Source organism: Ambystoma mexicanum, chromosome 2q, assembly GCF_040938575.1.
Source record: "Ambystoma mexicanum isolate Mex_15411 chromosome 2q, UKY_AmexF1_1, whole genome shotgun sequence".
NCBI lineage: Eukaryota > Metazoa > Chordata > Amphibia > Caudata > Ambystomatidae > Ambystoma > Ambystoma mexicanum.
The window spans coordinates 1,121,201,252-1,121,221,530 of record NC_090924.1 but is presented as its reverse complement, the minus strand read 5'-3'; the positions used below and the strand labels follow the sequence as shown (position 1 = coordinate 1,121,221,530).

The 20,279-nt window shown below is 43.8% G+C and overlaps 1 protein-coding gene across 3 annotated transcripts in view; it reads right to left on the bottom strand.

The window, feature by feature from the left end:
* TMEM196 (transmembrane protein 196) overlaps positions 1–14,623 on the bottom strand; it is a 463,985-nt gene extending 449,362 nt beyond the window's left edge. The window contains exon 1 of one of the 3 annotated variants that reach the window (XM_069648478.1): positions 13,259–14,623. In XM_069648478.1, the coding sequence (XP_069504579.1) occupies positions 13,259–13,405 (147 nt within the window). In that variant the 5' untranslated portion in view covers positions 13,406–14,623. Of the gene's footprint in view, positions 1–13,240 lie in introns of all 3 variants that reach the window. The other 2 variants (XM_069648477.1, XM_069648479.1) reach the window with 2 other exon arrangements.
* Positions 14,624–20,279: the final 5,656 nt, after the last annotated feature.

The following is a 20,279-nucleotide window of genomic DNA, read 5'->3' as shown; positions in this document are numbered from 1 at the left end:
GTAAGATCGCAGCATCCATGTGCCTGGGAGGCCACCCCACAGCCCGTTTGGCTGTTTCATCCATTTCATAGTAAATTGAGGGAGCCAGTGGGGCGAAGCCGGCTCCCAGCTCAAAGGCCCACTCTAAGGCTGTTGTTCCCTGTCTGGCCTGGATTGTGTGCCGGGCCACACCCCCTTCCTGTCCTCCTGTCTGTCCTCTCCCTCTTCTTGCTTCACTACTGACCCTTTCCAACGATCACCCACCCACCCTTCCATTGCCTCTCTGTTGTACAATTCCTCCTCTGCCATCACAAACTTGCGTTGCTCCGAAGTTCAGAAACTGATGATCACGTTTTGGAGGTACCATCATTCGTTGTGATGATAAATGCATAAATTGACTTTTGATTCATGGTGTGTTCATGTAATCTTGAATCTTGAGGTGCTCATTATGGACTTCTGAATCATGACGTACTCATAGTGTTCTTTTGAATCATGGTTCTGCTCATAAAAAGTGTGCCCAAGTGTGCTTTTGGGGTGAGACACTACTCCGACTGTGCTTGGACTTGGGTTTTCTCTGGAGGACTTTTATATCAACCGTCAGTGGTTGTAAGGGCAAGAGGAAGTTGTCCCTGCGCCTATTAGTCGAAGCACTCTAAGGACCTGAGGGATCTGTGTACTGAAGTAAATACTATGCGCGTATTGGGATTGCATCATTAGGGACAAGGGTTGTGGGATAGGCCTGTTGGCGTCACGTTGTGGGCTGGGCTATGCTGGGTAGAGCTGTGGGCTTGGCCAGTAATGTTAATCTGACTTTGTAAATCCTGCACGTTACTTACGTTCCTACTCTATCTTTCTTTCGTAGACGCATTGTGTGTTCTGGCCCATCCCACTGGTTCCCAGAAGCACCACATAACGGTGGGTGTACGCACATTCCAAGTGCGCATTCAAAGTGTGCCCAAGTGTGCTGTTAAGGTGTGAGAGGGAGAGAGGGTGTGATAGGACTTTGAAACCTTAGTTGGATTTGTACTCTTTTAATATGGCCGTCCATCTTTGTCCCTTCATCATAACTCTGTTTTCAAATGAAACGAACCTATTGAATGCATCATCAGGTAACAATAAGTCTGGAAATTATATATCTAAGATTGGACCTGGCGTTATGGCTGAGCTTGATAAACGTGTGAGGGTATCTATTGGTCTCCTGACTCCGCTAATCCCGCGCATTCACGGAATAGAGGTGTTTAGTGGTGCCCGGGAAAAGAATCTTCTGTGGTGTGATCATGGTAGTGGTGATACTGCTTCTTGCACTAAGAGGGGTGTTTGCGGGAAACATATATGTGAGTGCCAGATGCCGAATGGGGGTGAGGCTTTTAATACAGGATCTAAGAAAATAAAGTTTAGTGATTCACTGACTGATTCATGAATGCTCGACCATATGGACCAGCAACAAATATCAATATGTCCTCCCCAGTTGATACAGAGGGACCTCCTATTTTCCTGGTAATTATTCGTATACTAGACCTTTTGGACAAAGGGCATGATTACACTCACCTTGAGATCAGGGAGATTACATCCTCCATGACTGACATCCTTGCTAAAATGAATAGATTGGAGGATTTTATAATAGCAAGAGAAACTTGCTCTAATGATCACAAAGAATCAATTAATTAACCTATTTCAGCTATGCTATGTCTGACTATGAAGAATGTGATGAAGTTCAATGAGAAAGGCACGCAATGCTCATCACTGATTGTCCACAGTATGGCGGAATTAGCGGCTGATATACATGCAATGAAGAATGCGATAGAAGAAATTAGGCAAAATATGCTCCAGGTCATGGGTGATCCAACGTCTCTGATGCCGCAACATGGGGTCAGGAACTTGGATAGCCCTACCGCTCTTACAAGGATAATTGAAGAAATGGAGATAGAGGAAGTTAAGTCAAGTGTCACTAAAGAAAATGTAGGTTTTATGTCTAGACGTTCTAAGAAAATACAGAAACGCACAATCAAAAGAGCTGAGAGGGAAAAAAAAGCTGCAGATGAGCAAGCAAAAAATCAATAAAAATAAATAATGTATATGGAGAAATTTAAAGTTTATAAATCCACCCATAAAGAGAGAACCATTACAAATATTGAGTAAGATGTAATTGGGCTGAAGGAGGGCTTGACTTAGTGAAGAGAGTCAAGCCCTCCTTCAGCCCAAAGTAAGTGCTTGTTTAGTGATCGCAGCGCCTACTATAGAAAGCAATAATTGTGGATCAATGATACAGCCTGCATGAAAGCGTGGTATTAGTATTGTTCCAGGGACTAATGGACAACCTATTAATAAGGTGACTGTAACTCCTCCATCTGATGTAATGGTAGAAGCTGAGAAGAAACAAAGTAATCTTAATAACTACTTTTGTCAGGAAGGAAGGAAGTGCACGTTTACCGCTCCGCTGACTAGCATAGAGGGGGCTCCTTCTGTGGTTAGCATTGGGGGGAATAGTCAATTGGACAAATGTTCTATTACAGGAAGTAAATGTAGCTCATATGCGGAAGTCTGCTCTGGTGAAACAGCCAACTCCCAGGGTATCCCCTTGCTGGCTGAGAAGGGATTTATAATAGTAAGTGGTTCGGGGAAATCCAGGGAACTCCTGCCAAAGAAAGTGGCAGTGCAGTCTCCACAAGGGGAAATTCAGCTGCTTTGTACTAATCCTGCCCCTTATAAGCTGACCAACGTCCCTAAGAGTTGTAGCTTCCCCAGCTCAGAATTATTACCAAGCGGGAGCAAAAGCATTGACGGGTCTAGTCAATTGAATATCCCAAACGTTATGCAGGAGACTCGCCCTGTACAGAAGATGTGTCCCGCACAAGTGCCTGGCCTGGCAGGGACTGAATCGCATGCACCCGTTTTGGGGTTATTGAAAAAAGCCCTGGGAGGGCGACTGTTGACTCCGGAATTTCTAATTAAGGAATTATAACTGCAAAAGATGGCTAATCTTCCCCCCAGTAAGCAAACAAGCGATCAAGGTAGCTCATCCAATTTTGAGATGAACATGGTGGGAAGTGGGCTTGCACAGGGGAGGGATAGCACTGCAGATGGAACTGTAATGGTACCCTCTGATACGCTTTTGGCCTCTGCCCTTGCAATTGGGAATGCACCCATCAGGTCTATGAACAAAATGTTAACTCTGGGAGTATGGGTGGGTCCATTAACATAATTGGACTTGAGGGTAAAGCTGATATTATGGGAGGTGCTAGAATGAATAGAAAATATCTGCTTGAACTCATGTCATGCATTCCTCCCTTAAGAATGCTTACCACAAAGGATTTTGATTTTGAAGGTATTTCTCTATCACAACAAAATAATCATAGAATGATCTGTTACGTGCCGTCTGCAAGCATTCTAAAATGTATATGGGCACACAGGTCGGAATTGCTTGAACTGGGCTTTATGTTGCATACTTTTAATGATGAAATGGTTGCGTGGGGGTTTGTGCATTATCAGCTGCCCAGTCATTGCAAAGAAACAGAGTCCACTACTGGAGCTTCTGGCAGTAGTGCTGATGAAAAATTATGCATATCCCAATTGCTCTCTATTGCATCGAATAACAAGGAGCTGGCTTGGGTTGAACCCTTGTTGAAAACAATCGTTAATACTAAGTTTAATAAGTCTGCAAATTACAGGCAGTTGATCTGTGACTTGGTAATTTTGTCATGAATTGCATGTGGGTTTCATAATATCACCCAGTGCTTGGCTTCGCTTTCGGCCTTGCAAGTTCCTGATATAATGTTAATATAGAAAACAATGAAAACAAATAGCCTGGTTTTGCCTGGGTTTCGTACCTTCTGTGTAGATGTAAACAAGGCAAAGGAAGGGTGACCTTCGGGGGGCCTAGCAATTGCCGTAAATAACAAGATTGATTGTACCTCTAAGCTTATCTTTGCATCCGATTATGTTCTTGCTGTGGCTATGACTCTTACCGGATGTAAGCATAAACCGTTACTTTTAGTCTGCTTATATTGGAATCCCCAGAAAATTGACATCAATGGTATGTTTGATGAGATCGACATCGGCCTGGAAAAAAACATGGTCATACAATTATGAAATTATTATGGGAGGGGACTTTAATTCAAATTGCTTGGCTATGCCCGGTGTTGGAGCTGAACACCAGAACGTAGGAACTAGGAGAGCTAGGATGAGAGGGAAGAGATGGGGGGAATATGTTGAGGATTGGCATCTGTCCTTTGTTAAATGTGCCGATTCTACCTTCACTTAAACATGGACCCGTGGCACGGTGCGTTCAATGATTGACTTTTTTTGCATATCACAGGCACTTGTACATATAGCGAAGCCAGTGATCGTTCATAGGATCACGAATAGTGATCATGCACCGATAGAGATCACTACTGATATTCCGGTTATGGAACATGTAGTGGATGAGCTTCTCCAATTATCAGAAATCGATCGAGTTAACTCATTTCTTAGATGGAATCCTGCTCTATGTCCGCAACTGGTAAGTCGGGTGCATTGTAAATTGGAGGAGGTCGATGAGCTAATATCATATCGTGGTCTTCCTTCCCTCCAGAAGGATATGATTGTCTCTATTATTGTTAAGACAGCTCTATCTGATCTGATTGCAAGGCAGAAACCTCAGCAATTATCATGAAGTATACGTTTGATCATAAAGTAATGTTGTTGAAGCGAACAAAGAATAGGGCCCTGAGAGCACTAAAATTCGATCAACTGAATAATGCCCACTATTTTCTTATTAGAAAACGTATTCTACAATATTATAAGAATAAAATTAGAGGAATCAGGGCACTAACCTACAACAAAGTTAACCACAATCTTATAACATCAATTTGTAAACATGACACGAGAGGTATCTGGGCAATAATGAGGCAGCCGGCCTCTTGTACTAGTGATTTCTCTCCAAATACAATTCCTGTAGAGGTTTGGGAACTACATATTGCAAATAGGTACCAACCTCCACTGTGTTTCATGGATTGTGTATATCAGTCACCAATAGACTTTGACATGCATGCATCTAACTGGTCATCACAGGATATAGAGTGGGCAATTGGTAGGTTGACCCACTCCAGAGCAGCAGGTCCCGATGGCATTCCACCTTGTGTATAGATGGCTGATCCTATGTTATGGGCGGGAATTCTTAAAATGAAATTTGATTTAATTCTGCGTACACTTAATATACCGCAATCTTGGGTTACATCTATAATTGTATCGATTTTCAAAAAAGGCGATCCTGGTAATCTCGACAAATATCGTCCCATATCCATTATGGATGTGGCTGCAAAAGTCTTCGCCATTTTGATCCTGCATGACATGGAAAAGTATATCGCACTTAATAACATCTATTCCAAATCCCAAACAGGATTTCGAAGCGGAATGGGTACTGTGTTGAATGCTACCACCTTAGCCCACATACTAGCCGGTACCAAAATCCAAGGAGCATGCCCGGTCTATATGGCTTGTACCGATATGTCCAATGCATTCGACAACATCGTAAGAAATCTGTCGTGGAGGAAGATGACCACTCTTGGTATCCCAGCGTTTTTGATTTTTTGGATTTCTCAGCTTCACATAAATACTGCAAATATGACCAGATTAAAAATTTGAAGGTGCAATGACGAAACCAGTGAGATCGCACCTTGAATTAAAGCAGGGATGCAATTTAGCTGCATCCTTATTTAATCTGTATTTATGTGATTTAGACAACCAGTGGAAAGACTTGAGGGTGTTTGCAGCAAAACCTGGTACCTTGAGATTGCATTGGTTAGCTTTTGCTGATGACATCATTTTTTTCGATCTAACACTGTCGGGTTTGCAAACGAAATTACATTTATTTGAGAATTTTGCAGATGCACATAACCTTAGACCTAATGCAACCAAGACTACGATGTTGGTCTTTAATTCAGGAAAAAAGTTAAAGCAGTACAGTTGGAAACTTAAAGGAGTCTCGATTGCACCATCTTTCGAGACCATTTATTTTGGCTACTTTGTGTCCAATGTATCATCTATCAGTCTTTGGAATGATCGATTGAAGACGAAAACAAGGCCACTCTTATGCCAAATGAAGGTCATTTTCTCAAAGTATTGCCAATTTTCATTGGTACAGTTGTTGGAATTCTTAAACATTAAGGCAGAACCGGCGATCTTATATGCCCTCGATATGCATTTGTACAATCTTAATAAACAACTTGATATACTGCAAGGGCGTTTAGTAAAATCAGTATTGCACCTCGTCATAGCCATCCCAAACTGTATAATTAGACATGAGTTTGGCCTAGTGTCATTGTCGTGTCAAGGGGAATGGCGTGCTTTAATCAATTATGCTAAAATGCTCGATCCTCCCAGGAATTCCTTATTTCAAGATTATCATACGATATTACTGGGTAATTGTACAGGTTCTATTAAGCAGTATCAGAGGAGGATGCAGGGTATCTTAAATGAATTGGAGGTTACAATTTATGACCTATGCTTTAGACCCGCATATGTAAAAAAAAAAACTCTTTGAAAGAGATTGGATTTGCACATCGGAAGAAGTCACAAGATATACTATGTACACTGAATATGCAAAGTTTATGCAGAAAAAAGATTTACGTGATACCTATGTAGTTATGTTTCTGTGTAATTTTGCTCGCACTTACTATATACCTTTTAAATTTCATCAATTTTATACTAGAGAAATGACCAGACACTGTGGCACATTAATTGGGAATGAAAGAGAGCTTAATTATCGTTTCCCGGGGTGCGAAGAACCTAAGGAAACATTAAAGCACATAGGGCCTCATCACGAGTTGGGCGGTAACGCCAGCAGTATTACCGCAGGTGGTATTAGCCCTACCGCCAAACCCCCAGCGCTATTAGAGCCGGATCACAGGTTTGCCGGTAATGGAATTCCCCATTCCCCACTGAGCCCATTCGGGAATGCCCCATTCCCCATTGGGCTCAATGGGGAATTTTTGCGCTCTTACCACCGGCGGATTTACCGCCGGTTGTAATAGCGCAAATTTTCAGCGGATTTCCCCCCAGCTCAGAGCTGGGGAGAAATTCGCCCAAGCCCTGATTTGGCGGACCCTTAAATCTGGCGGTAATAGCGCGACCGCCGGATTTAAGGGTTACCGCCAAACTCGTGATGAGGCCATAGTGTTGCAATGCACTAATTTTAAGGCTGCTAGAACAATCCTATTTATGAGATTTGTTAACATTGAATTTGAGGATGCACTAGAATTCCTATGGAACAAGATGATGCTTGCCAAACATAAACCCTTGATATTTGCATTAGTACGATTATTAAAAGTAACTGAAGTGGAATTCGGAAGGTATGAAGGCTGAGATATAAAAAGGAAATATATAAAACATAAAAATGATGTTCTTTGCAGGTAAGGCCATCCTATGGATTGTAATGAATACGTCGGTTTTGTCATAATGTGCACTTTATATTGTATTCCTCAACCAACAAATTGCATGATTTTTTTCTTTGAATGCATTGTAATCCAGATTGTCCAAGAGCCTGATTCATGGAAGTGTTTATAATGGCACAATCCCATAGGAAAACGTTCCATGAATTAGGCCCCAAGTGTTTTTATATGTATGAAATTCACTTTTATATAATTTTGAGATTGTCTATATAAAAGACTGATGTAATGTTTTTTTAAAGTTTTATAACATTTCATATATATGTAATATATTTTGTAAAGGTTGTGTTAAAAAATTCCATTTGTATGTTTGCTCCTGGTTGCTTGAATTTCGTCAGCATTGCCGGTATTCACCATACTCACATGGATTCTCAGTCTTTCTCTACCTCTCCCTGCTTGTACCTCCTCTTCTCCCCCCACTCCCTTCACCATAGTCAATGCTCTTACACAATCAGAAATATTGTCAGGCCTAGCACGATCGCTATTGCTTGTCCCTCACCCCTCACGCCCCTTCCTTACCTCATTTATTGTCAATGCTCGCACTATCAAAAATGTCATCTGGCCTAGTACAATAGTTAATTTACAAATTCTTAATGGCTTAAGGCCTTGTAAGAATGTTATTGATATTTTATTTCTATTGCGCTCGTACACAAGAGGTTCAGAGCACGACAAGGCAAGGGAGGGGAACATGGGAGAACAAAACAACAATCTTACTACGTCCAGTGACATTGAGAATGCAAAAGTGCTTGGGTGCTTGGGAGAGGGGGAGGGGAAAAGTGCATGGAAGGGGAGAAGTAGAAAGTACGAAACAAAGGAGAAACAGATTAATAATAGATAAATAAATAATAAAGGCAACAAACAGTGGTAGTGCAGCCAGCAATTGGCAAGTGCTAGTTTTAAGGCAGCAGACAGAGTTGGTCTGACAAGTGCAGAAAGAAAAAAGGGGGGGCGGGCTCTATGGGTACAGATACAGACCCCAGTGCAAGGGGTGGCCAAGAGGCAGTGCGGGAGGGTGGCAGGGTGAGCTGGTACCTGGGCCTGGAGGACAGAGGGTGGCCAGGTGCACGGTGCCAAGTGAAAACAGATCAGCAAGGGATAGGGGGAGCGAAGGTAGAAGAAAAGAGGATGGTCTTGAGATGCTTCCGAAACCGGAGATGGTTTTCCTCAAGTTTTACAGTGGCAGGGAGGCTGTTCCCAAGGGAAGCCCCAGCCGAAGACTGTTATTGTATTTTACCCTTGCTCCGCCAGCCTTGAAGCACTTTGAAACACTTGTGTATAGGCGCTATATAAATAAAGTATCATATCATGTAATTGATAAATGCCTGTTACGCCACCACCCACCCTTATTTTTTATCGGAAGTCTCATTTGCGACATCAACAGTTTTTGTACAGGGCCTTGATACACAAATAGCCATAAGTCGATGATTTAAAGTTAAAGACCTCTGTATAAAAAGCACTTGTAAAGGCATAATCCTCAAAAATGACATGCATTAAGGAGCATGGGGAAAATACTGCTTTGAATCAATATGCAGCAGTTGATAAAACACATTGTACATACTTTCTGTAGTTTAGTAAGATATGTAACCATACTATTGACACGGTGCATACTATCTTTTATTTGGGCTGCATTTTGCAAAAGATGTACTGATATTCTTAAATGGAAGCGCTCGGCATGCCATATTTTCTTTTTTCAGTAGTTCTAGCAAATTCAACACGTGCACGTTACATTAATTAGGCACGCATTATGTTGTTTTTAATGTCTCTTATAGTAAAACCATGCCCCCGGTTTAATTCAACGACATGTTATAATAGCGGCGGGAAACCCTTGCTTGGCCACGGGCAAGGGAAGAAAGGTCAGCACCAATATAGGTCACCTGCAGCTGTGCGTGGCAGTAGGCATGATCACTTCTCATTGCGTGCTTTGCCAAGTGTGTGTGTGGTAGCATCTGATGTACATCACTCAGGAGTGTGAGATGACTCCTTTTCTCTGTCATCAGACAATGGCAAGTAAAGAATGGTCAGCACCAATGTGTGTTACTGACACCGCAAGTGACAGTATGAAGGAACACTTCTCACGGCGTCCTTTGCCAAGTGTGTGTGTGATAGCATTTGATGTACATAACTGAGGGGTGTGAGAAAACGTCTGTGCTCTGTCATCAGTCACTGCCAAGTAAGCAAAGGTCTGCACCGATGTTTTGTTACTGAGGCAGTATGTGACCGTAGAAATGAACACTTCTCGTGTGTGCGTTGCCAAATGTGTGTGTGGGATCATCCTGCTGTAACATCACTTTGCAGTGTGATAGCACCCGTCTTCACTGTCATATTCACTGGCAAGTAAGGAAAGGTCAGCAAAAATGTATGCTACGAAGAGCTATGTGTGACAGGAGAAATGAACACTTCCCCTGGTGTGCTTTGTCAAGAGTGTGTGTGTGTGAGAGAGAGAGAGAGAGGGAGAGAGTGAGAGTATGTGAGAGAGTGTGTGTGAGAGAGAGTGTGTGTGCTTGTGAGAGAGATAGTGTGTGTGTGTGTGTGTGTGTGTGTGATTTCTATAGTGGCTAATGCCTAAGTGCTTAACATCATCATAATTACACACTGTCTCTGTGGGGACTTGAGCATACTCCTAATCAGACACCATCTCTATGGGGACCTCATCATCATTGTAATCACACACCATCTCTGTGGGGACATAAGTGTTATCATAATCTCTTACCATATCTGTGGGGATCTTATTTTGTATTTGTAAATGTTTAGTGTTTTATCTAGATTTCTATAGTGGCTAATGCCTGAGTGCTTAACATCATCATAATTACACACTGTCTCTGTGGGGACTTGAGCATACTCCTAATCAGACACCATCTCTATGGGGACCTCATCATCATTGTAATCACACACCATCTCTGTGGGGACATAAGTGTTATCATAATCTCTTACCATATCTGTGGGGATCTTATTTTGTATTTGTAAATGTTTAGTGTTTTATCTAGATTTCTATAGTGGCTAATGCCTGAGTGCTTAACATCATCATAATTACACACTGTCTCTGTGGGGACTTGAGTATAGCCCTAATCAGACACCATCTCTATGGGGACCTTATCATCATTGTAATCACACACCATCTCTGTGGGGACTTTAGTGTTATCAGAATCACTTGCCATATCTGTGGGGACCATATTTCCTATTTTTATTTTTTGTATTATATTTAGATTTATATAGTGGCTAATGCCCAAACGCGCTTAACAGCATCATAATTACACACTGTCTCTGTGGGGACTTGAGTATAGTCCTAATCACACACCATCTCTATGGGGACCTTATCATCATTGTAATCACACACCATCTCAGTGGGGGCTTTAGTTTCATCATAATCACTTGCCATATCTGTGGGGACCATATTTTCTATTTGTATTAATTGTATTATATTTAGATTTATATAGCTGCTAATGCGCAAGCACTTAAAAGCACCATAATTACACACTGGGCCTCATTATAAGCATGCAGGTCCAGAAACAATGGGCACTGTTGTTTCCGGAGCAGCATACTACTAGTTTGCCTGCCGGAGCCGATGTGCCCGACAGGGCAAACCCTGCCTGACACAGCGGTCATGGTAGGCAAACCGTCACGGAAGTACCGGCACCGTAATTAATGGTGCCGTTGCTTCCGTGGTCCGCACTCCCATCCATGGGAATGGGGATTAACAGGATTACCGGCGCCTGACTTTGCAGCCGCCAGGGTTGTAATACCCTGGTGTTACCGTGAAGTCAGGCGCTGGTAATTCTTTACGGGTCCAGCGGCAACCTGCTGGTATCACCGGCAGGGTTACCACCAGACCTGTAATGAGGCCCACTGTCTCTGTGGGGGCTTGAGTATAGTCCTAATAACACACCATCTCTATGGGGATTTTACCATCATTGTAATCACACACCATCTCTGTGGGGACCTCAACGTGATTGCAAGTACACACTGGGCCTCATCACGACCCTGGCGGTAGAGGTTAACAGCGCCGGTAGAGCTGCCGGCCCCGTCAACCCTCTACCGCCTCATTACGAGGTCTTCTTGCGGGTCCCGTGAGCAGACCAGGATGCTAACAACGGGCCCGTCATTAACAGGCCCGTTGATCGCATCCTCCACATTCCTATTGAGCCCTATGGGGGCTGAAATAGAAATGGGGATGTATCGGTCCGGGTTCCTTGAATATGGAAATACCAGGCCCTCCAAGGTCGGAATGGCCCGGTATTTCCCCATTCAAGGAACCCAGACCTGGTACCCGTATGGAGGTAGCCATGCCTCTGAAAGCGGCCTGGCTACTTCCATACTCGGAATGAGGCCCACTGTCTCTGTGGGGTCCGTTTCATGATTATCGCACATGAGATCTGTGGAAAATATAACTTTTCCATAATCAAACATGATGCCTATAGGAAAGTTAACTTAACTCTAATTATACACATTCGAAAAGAAGAAAGCAACATCATTTCCATTACACCATTTCTAAAGAGCAGATATGAGTTAGAAGGGAAGATGATTCCTGTGAAAGAATGAAATCTGAATTTGAAATATTTATTCCTTTTTGGCCACTGTGTGTCAGCCTGGGTCAATCAAGTCATCGCCTGTGTCGCAGTTATCTTTTCTGGAACATTTTGAGTGTTTATAATAGTGTTTAATGCCAGAAACTAAGTGCCTTTTTAAGTTTTGTATGCAAATTAAACATCTTGTGGGAAATGTCAAACCCCCAAAATGCGTCTGTTGTGATAGCTATAATGCAGGCAAGTACTCACATGTCCAAATAACATTGTATAATGTATATTGAGTACTATAAAGTAAGCATTTTTCCATTTGCTCATGGTGCAATCCATCCTAAATAAGAATAATAAAGTAAGTCCCCACAAGGATGGTAACAAACGTCCAAGTCCCCGCAAAGATGGTACCGGACATACGAGTAAAAATAAGCATTTTTGCAAATATGAAGTTGGATACTGTATTATGAATTTTTTATGAACATAGTTCTGCTATTAGCCCATTTCTAAAACATTGGGAAAGGTTAGTCCCCACAAGGCAGGTATCCACACATAGTCCCCACAAGGTAGGTAAAACGTGTATGTGTGTGTGTGTGTGTGTGTGTGTGTGTGTGTGTGTGTGAGAGAGAGCATGTGTGAGAGAAAGTGTGTGTGAGAGAGAGAGAGAGTGTGTGTGTGTGAGAGAGAGAGAGAGAGACTGTATGTGTGAGAGAGAGAGTGGGAGAGAGAAAGTGTGTGTGAGAGAGAGATGGAGGGAGAGAGTGTGTGTGTGAGAGAGAGAGAGTGCGAGAGTGTGTGTGTGTGAGAGAGAGAGTGGGAGAGAGAGAGTGTGTGTGAGAGAGAGAGGGAGAGAGAGAGTGTGAGAGAGAAAGTGTGTGTGTGTAAGAGAGAGGGAGAGGGAGAGAGTGTGAGAGAGTGTGTGTGAGAGAGAGTGTGTGTAAGAGAGAGAGAGAGAGAGAGAGAGAGAGAGAGTGCGTGACAGAGAGAGAGAGAGAGAGTGTGAGAGAGAGAGAGAGAGAGAGAGAGAGGTAGAGATATAGATCAATACCATCATGGTATTCAGTAAAGCATCAGAGTGAGATTCTGGACCCTATAGAGGTGATTTTAATACACTCTAGCATGGGCCCCAGAAGGGAGATCATATAAAATAAAACACGAAAGGGGACAATTGTGAATAAAGACTGCATACACATGAGCAGGGGTGGGGGGCGTGCATGCCGAACACATGCAGTTGCGGGCCGGAAGGGGCTGCATTAGAGGGGGTTTAGGTTTACAGAATGGCTCACTATAAAGAAAGAGTTAAAGATAATGAAATAGCGAACGTACACACAGCCCGCTCCATACCGGAGAGGAGTCTCCCAGCTGCGGCTTCTGCTCCGCCCGCACCTTGATGAAGGTGACAGCCCCCACTACCACGCTGGACACCCCCAGTCCTATCTCCAGCACAGAGAGCGCCAGGAGACCGCCGATGATCTGGCTGCTGGTGCACATCCTCCAACGGTCATCATTCCTTCCAGATCAGTCCAAAAAGCCCAATATTTGCCTTTTGTATTGTGTCTCTTTCTTCCGGTCTCCTCGGCAGCAAACTTTCCTTTATGTGTCAACGGCAGTCCGTATCCCTCGAGCCTTCCCCGCAGGTTCTCCGAAGGTCTCTCCCACCCTGCATCAGGGTGCAGGCAGACCCATTCCCAATGGAAAGCAAGCCTCGGATACTTGGAAGCCAAGAAGCAGCACAAAGCGTAAACAGCAGCTCCACTCTGGGAAACAGTAAAATGGTTGCACTCCCGCCGGCGTGGGTGGTGCTTGCGCTGTCCAGGGTCCTGACTCCTGATGCAATCCCAAGAGGCAGACCACGCAGTCTGGGGCCAGTAAGTGCAACTCAGCACTACACAACACTGGCCGGGAGGGACAGAAGCCCCAGTGGTTTTGTCTAATTGGAAAGCAGCGTTCCGGAACCACGCAGAGGAGCGCTTTGGAAAGTGTAGCAACTTGTTATGAATTGTTTTTGGTCACGATTGATATCAGCGTGATGGCGCCACACGGAGAACAGCAGTGAGTTCCCTATGCATTACCCCCAAAGGGCGATTTAGTGTGTCGCACCTGCAGAGCTAGGCACGATTGGCAGCACACACGCTAACATGTTGTCCCGCCGTTCCTATAGAGCTCCGCGCTCTTAAACTGCCAGCCCTCTATGTAACTTTGTCTGTGTGAGTTTTACCAATACAACCCTCAAGGTGAAATGCTTCTGGTAGTGAAAGGTGACGCGGAAAATGCGACGTGGAGTGGGAAGAAGGTGGATGCAGCCAGGCTCTTACCTTTCGAAAAATATGTATCCACGTTCACAGAAAAGGGGCGTGTTGTCTCCGCCAGTTCTCGGATTCTTGTAGGGTTTGGGAGGCGAACAGGCTGCACGCCGTAGAGGTGCATCACTATGTTCTTGAGGGTGGTCGCTCTGCTTCCCTCGGTAAAGAACGCGTGTTTGGGATATATTAGCTGTGAGTGGCAGGGTGAAGAGGAGGGGTGTGGGGAGCATCGTTCCTGTTTGTTATTCCAATGGGGCGCCGTGTCCATTCCCATGAGTGAGGCGTATGGCGGCAGTCAGGTGCCAAAGTGAGAACGTGGAGTGGATTTGTGCACGGGTGGATTGGAAGGATGAAGAGCAGATGATGCCCGTCCTGTGCTTCCCGAAAGCAGATCGACTCATCCAAATGGAACTATTTCAATCTAAAAAGCAAACACTGCCTCGGGTGATATCTGTAATTCTCTCCCTGGAAAGCAGCGGGAGAGAGCGATTGATTATTCTACTGTTAATGTAAGCGAGTCTGCGGTGGAGATGGTTGATTGTGTGCTACGGGGAGATCCATTGAGCGAATGAGTAAAGTGATGGATTGTTTGACACCGGGGACTAAAGTAGTGGAATCAAGATAATGCAGAAAGAGGCAAAGCTCTTCAATTCGACCATGCTCAAGAGGTGGGCAAACATAGAGGAAGCGCACCATTCCTGTTGTCTTAAGTGTTGCCTTAAGGTAATGATAAGACATTGCTGTTTCCCCCGAAGGTAACTAAGGAAGCAGTGAGCGCTGCCCTTTCAATAGCGCTGTGTGTAAGAGAAGGAATAGGCCTTTGATTGTCTTTAACCCATTTTTAGTTTGCACTATTACGCAGTGAAATCGCTGAACCTATTGCTATGTGACGTAAAGATAAAAGAGATAGGAGATGTGAGGAGGCACACATACACTGTGGGTTTTGTTTGGTTATTTATCTACCCTTTGATTGTCCATGACAGTTCTAGCCATTCTAGTCATGTGGCCATTCCCACCATTTACCTCTCCCTCCCTTTCCAAAGCACACCCCTGGGATTTCTTTGAGTCTAGCTTTGTGCTCCTGAGCAGCTTTGTGGTGAAAGGTATTGGTTTATGCAGCTATGAACCAGCTAATCCAGCTCCTTATGAAATCCAACTGTTTTAACAAAGTGTGCCTGCAGCTACTTGATGCATAAGCACCATGCATGTCTTTACATCTGTTTGTTGCATTAAATACCTGTTAAAAACCATATTGGCACCATCAACAGTTTTGTATTTTGTTGACTTCAAAAGGGTGAAAAGCGCACGTGCCTTTATATGGGAGCGGTAATGGGGGGCCAGGCAGCTTCATGTGTGTGTGTGAATATATGCTTTCATTTTGTGGAAGTGTACTTATTTGTAGATGATACGCTCAAGTATATGTATTCACACGTATGCAAATATTTCCTAACTGTGTCTTGCATTATGTAATGGTTTTAGAACACGCACTCTCCAGCCAGAGACTCTTTCCACTGACAATGAATGTGGTGCTAATAAAAACAATCTTTATCTTTATTGATTCTCGGATTCTACTTTGAGAAGGCACCCAACCCGTCTCACACCCACCTTAACAAATACCCTTTGTCACAATGGACTATGAACCAGGCCGGTGTGTAAGAATGAAATATTTATTAATTTTTAGAATTCTAATAAAATCAAGCAAATTAAAATTAGGGCAGCAGCCACCACTGTGTGGCAGTATACATGCAAAAATCCCACAATACAGTTACTTCACACCCCTAAAATAACATACATAAACCTTTAATCGAAACGGAAACAAAATCAACTTTCTTCAAAATAACAGATAGCACAGAGGTTAAGCAACCCCCCTGCAACACTTTCCCCAAACACCTGCTGGCTAAATGAGGCCAGAAATGAAAATGAAAATCTTCAAAAGGAGCAAAATGGTATACTTGGATTTTACTTGTTACTTGTGCATCAGTTTACAATTGCGGTATGATAGCTGGGACAGAAATTTGTGTGGCTGCACTTAAGAGACAAGAAAGCTTACAGACTACTGTACAGTGCACCAAGGCAATGTGGACACAGGTAAGAAATCGATTTTGAGAGGAAAACAATGCAGAAGAAAACACACGCAACAGAATTGGAACTCTTATTTTACACAGGCTATAAAATGACAAGCAACTAAGAAAAGGTGCTTAGCTGTCAAAATCGCATGGCTAAGAAATAAAGGCACATATCAGACAGGATTCTGAGGGAAAGGTAATATTCTTAATGTGGTGATGTTTGTTTTTTTCTCTGGGAAAAGTGCAAATCGGCTTTTGTTGTACAATGACTGGTTCTACTGAGGCTATATTTTAATGACTATATTATTAAAGGAAGACACTGCACGCAAGGGGTTAATTTCGAATTTTAACCAGCTTGCACTGCGTGCCTCCTTATAAGGGAATAAATGAATGTATTTCAAAATGGTACTAAGGACTTACACAGATAACTGAAACAATTATAAAAGGAATATGCTAACAGATATGGACTAACACAGATTCATCTAAGGAAAGGTGAAAAGATGATACTGACAATTTGGGATTTTGGATGGGATTTTAATAGGATTTGAAGAGGATGCAAGGATAAAAGAGCGGGATATGCAGTTTTTGGGTACTGGGTGATTTCATACTTACAAGATAAGCTTGAGTTTGGGAATTTGGACAGCCAACAAGGTCTCTGGACAGCAGGACCACGGATCTGGTCACTGGTACAGAGGGGTCAAGAGATCTTGTCACTGGGACTGCTGGGCTCTCCTGTATAGGATGCAAGACAGCTAGGCAAGGTCTGGTGACTGTGGGCATCTGGGCAAGGTCTGGTCATTGGGCTCTCCTAGAGGGGATCAGCTGCCTTTCCTCCTTTCTCCGTGGATTATTGCGTATGCCTGAATCTGGATGGATGGTTCTTCCTGGATGAAATCAGCTGCCTCTGGATCTGCTTTTTGAGTCTTTGAATCTCTTGTGTTTCTCTGTCTCCTGCCAAAGTGACATCATAGACTTTTACAATCTAGGGTAAGTACTCTGGAATTACCCCTCCGCTGGGATAGGCCAGGCTACTGGTGTTCCCTCCTCCACCCGAGTTCATTGGTTCAGGGGAAATTACATCATTTTATGTGTGTGCATTGATGACTTCCTTTGTCTCACAAAGCCTATTTCTTGACAAAATAAGTTATGGAGCAAAACCTCAAATCTGTACTAGTCACCATCATAAAAAGCAGATATGCAGATTCCATATGTCACAAGGAATCGGACAGTCCGATCACCAACTCTGTGTAAGGTTGCATCGCCCTTTGGCACAATTTGGTCATTTTCAAGAAAAGCATATTATTTAAAATTTTGCAAATAGATACACACATGCCAACTAGTATTTGGCATATTTTCAGCAAGTTTCATGTCTGTGCCATTTATAATTCACCCCTAAATGCATTTTTCCTACCATTCCATTTCACCAAATGCCAGACACCTGCAGTGGGTCTCATTGTGCTGGTCCAAAAATCCCACAAAATACTGGCATAATATTGAATTATTGCTTATTGAGGGTGCTAGGAAACATGTCTTAATATACAACGGTTCTTTAAGGTCAATGGGCTGACTGTGTGGGTGGTCCTGCAACCCCCACAACCAAATTGTCTTCCTCCTGGGTCAGTCTGCACAAAGGGTTTTTATGACACCCTTTGAAGCCATAGAGTGGGTGCTGGGAATGGGTGTTGAAGGAAATCACACCTCTTTGCTGAAATACTAGTTCCTCTTGGGTCCTTCGTTCCTTTCTGTGGAAATGTCAGCCAGTCCGGCGAGGCTGTGAACTCCCACACTCTTGGGCCTTTCATGTGCCCATGTGGGCTGGTTCACTTGTGGATGTAATTCTTTTCCCATGGGAGGCAGGGCATCATTGAATTAAATGCTTGAGCCAAAACCTGTTCTGCTGGTTTCAGAGTTTTTATTTTATTTCAACAGAAACCAAGTATTTTTGGGAATCAATATCATGCATATTTTATAGCAAAACCCCTATCCCCATATAATCAATCCAATTTCTGTGCAAGCACAGGCTGTAATTGTATTTCACTTTCAAACGGCATTCACCTGCTTTGCAAAAGCACTGCTTTACACGGATGGGCAGGGGAGGTCAACCATAAGAGTTGGATTATGGTGGAAACGTACTGAATCCTGGTGTTAGTATCACATGGGTAATGAGACTTCATTTTAGAAGGTATACGCCATCTTGAAATTGAGCCCTAGTGTTCGAACTATGTCAGTATTATTATTCCCGCCCTGAGGTTTAGAAGGGTGTGAGTTCGTTCTTTGCTCCCAGCCCTGGTTGCTCCGCAGAAGGTTAATTTCTAGAACACGCACACACAGTTCTTTATTGTGTCTTATCAGTCAGTAGAGCATGCAACCCAGAAGGAATGTGGCTTGCAAGGCCAAGAGAGGGCCAGATTGGGTCTTTGAAGAAGTTATTCCATGAGGAAGGGGGTGAGGGCTGTAGACCATCGCCTTCCAGATCTATAAGTTATAGCGGCCCAAAACCCCCAAGTCCTGGACACAAACATCTGAGTACACTGACCAGCCCAAGACCCCTGGCCATAAAACTGTAAAATGACCAATCGATCAGGAAGATCAGAGAGCAAAGGCGGTCTGCCCCACCATAAATTCATGAGATTTGTGCTGTGAGGTGCCACGGGAGACGATAACAAATTTATTACACAGGTGGGAAAGCTGTGGAAGTGCCGAAGTCCTGGGAGTGGAGCAAGGGTTCACATCTGGAGGTGCCATGACCACCTGCAGTGACCAATCCCAAGCATGCAACCTTTAATGGTGTGCATGAGCCCAGCAACATCTGCCCAGCTCACCATATCAAAATGTGTACTGAACCATTAACTCCCACCATTGCCAGTTCCATTAATGCCTCCGACAAATTCAATAAGGTACCCAGCTCTGTCAAAGAAACCTGAGTCACACCACTCCTGAAGGAACCGTCCCTCAACCACAGACTTCCCACTAACTACCTCCCTATCACGACTGTGTCCTTCTTCCTAAAAATACTGGACCGGACCGCTTACTCTCAGCTCCATTCCCACCTAGAGTCCCTAACTCTCATGGGCACCAGCTAATCAGGCATCAGACCCAGAACCTGCCCAGTATCCATCCTTCTTGACTTAAAAATTCAACTCGACCTCATCGCGGATGCCAGAGAACTCGCCATCCTGCTCCTTCTAGAACTCTGTTGACAGCCTTTCAATCTCATTGGCCACACAATCGTATACCAATCGTATACCACTACCTGACAGCCTCCTTCATCCTCTCCCCCAAAGTGGCTAACTGGATCAAATACTTCCTTTTAGGATGATCCTCTGTGGTATTTGTGGGAACGGAAGCAGCCGACCCCATACCAGTCCCCTATGGTGTCCCTCAAGGTTCCTGCCTCTCGCCCACCCTATACACAAGATGTACACCAAACCCCTTTTTGACAACCTGGACAGCCTTGGCATTCCTTACGCCAACTTTGCTGATGACACACAGGTCCTCCTCCAACTCACAAGCAACCATGAAACAGACTCTTTCAACATCAACCACATCTACAGAATCATATAGGCATGGATGACAACTCACAACCTCTGCTTGAAGGATGACAAAATGGAACTCCTCATTGTGGGCTCCTCACACCACCTCAAACACCTTGATCCTGCCCCTGCATTGATGGGAACACAACCCCAGTGTCCCCCATGCAAAAACCCTCAGAGTATTCTTTGATGCAGAACTAAACATGCAGGAACATGTCAAAGCTTTTGCCTCCTACACCGCCTACTCTACAAAACGTATCAATCGCTCTAGAAAATTCTTACTACCAACAACTGTTGGCAATCCTATTGGATAGCCAGGGCAATCAACGGGAGTAACTTCAATTATTGCAATACGATCCTAACAGGCACCTCACTGAAACACATCAACACATCAACAAACTACAGCTGATACAAAACAATGCCCTTATGAGGCCCACTGGCTTCCCATCAAAGCTGGAAGTGA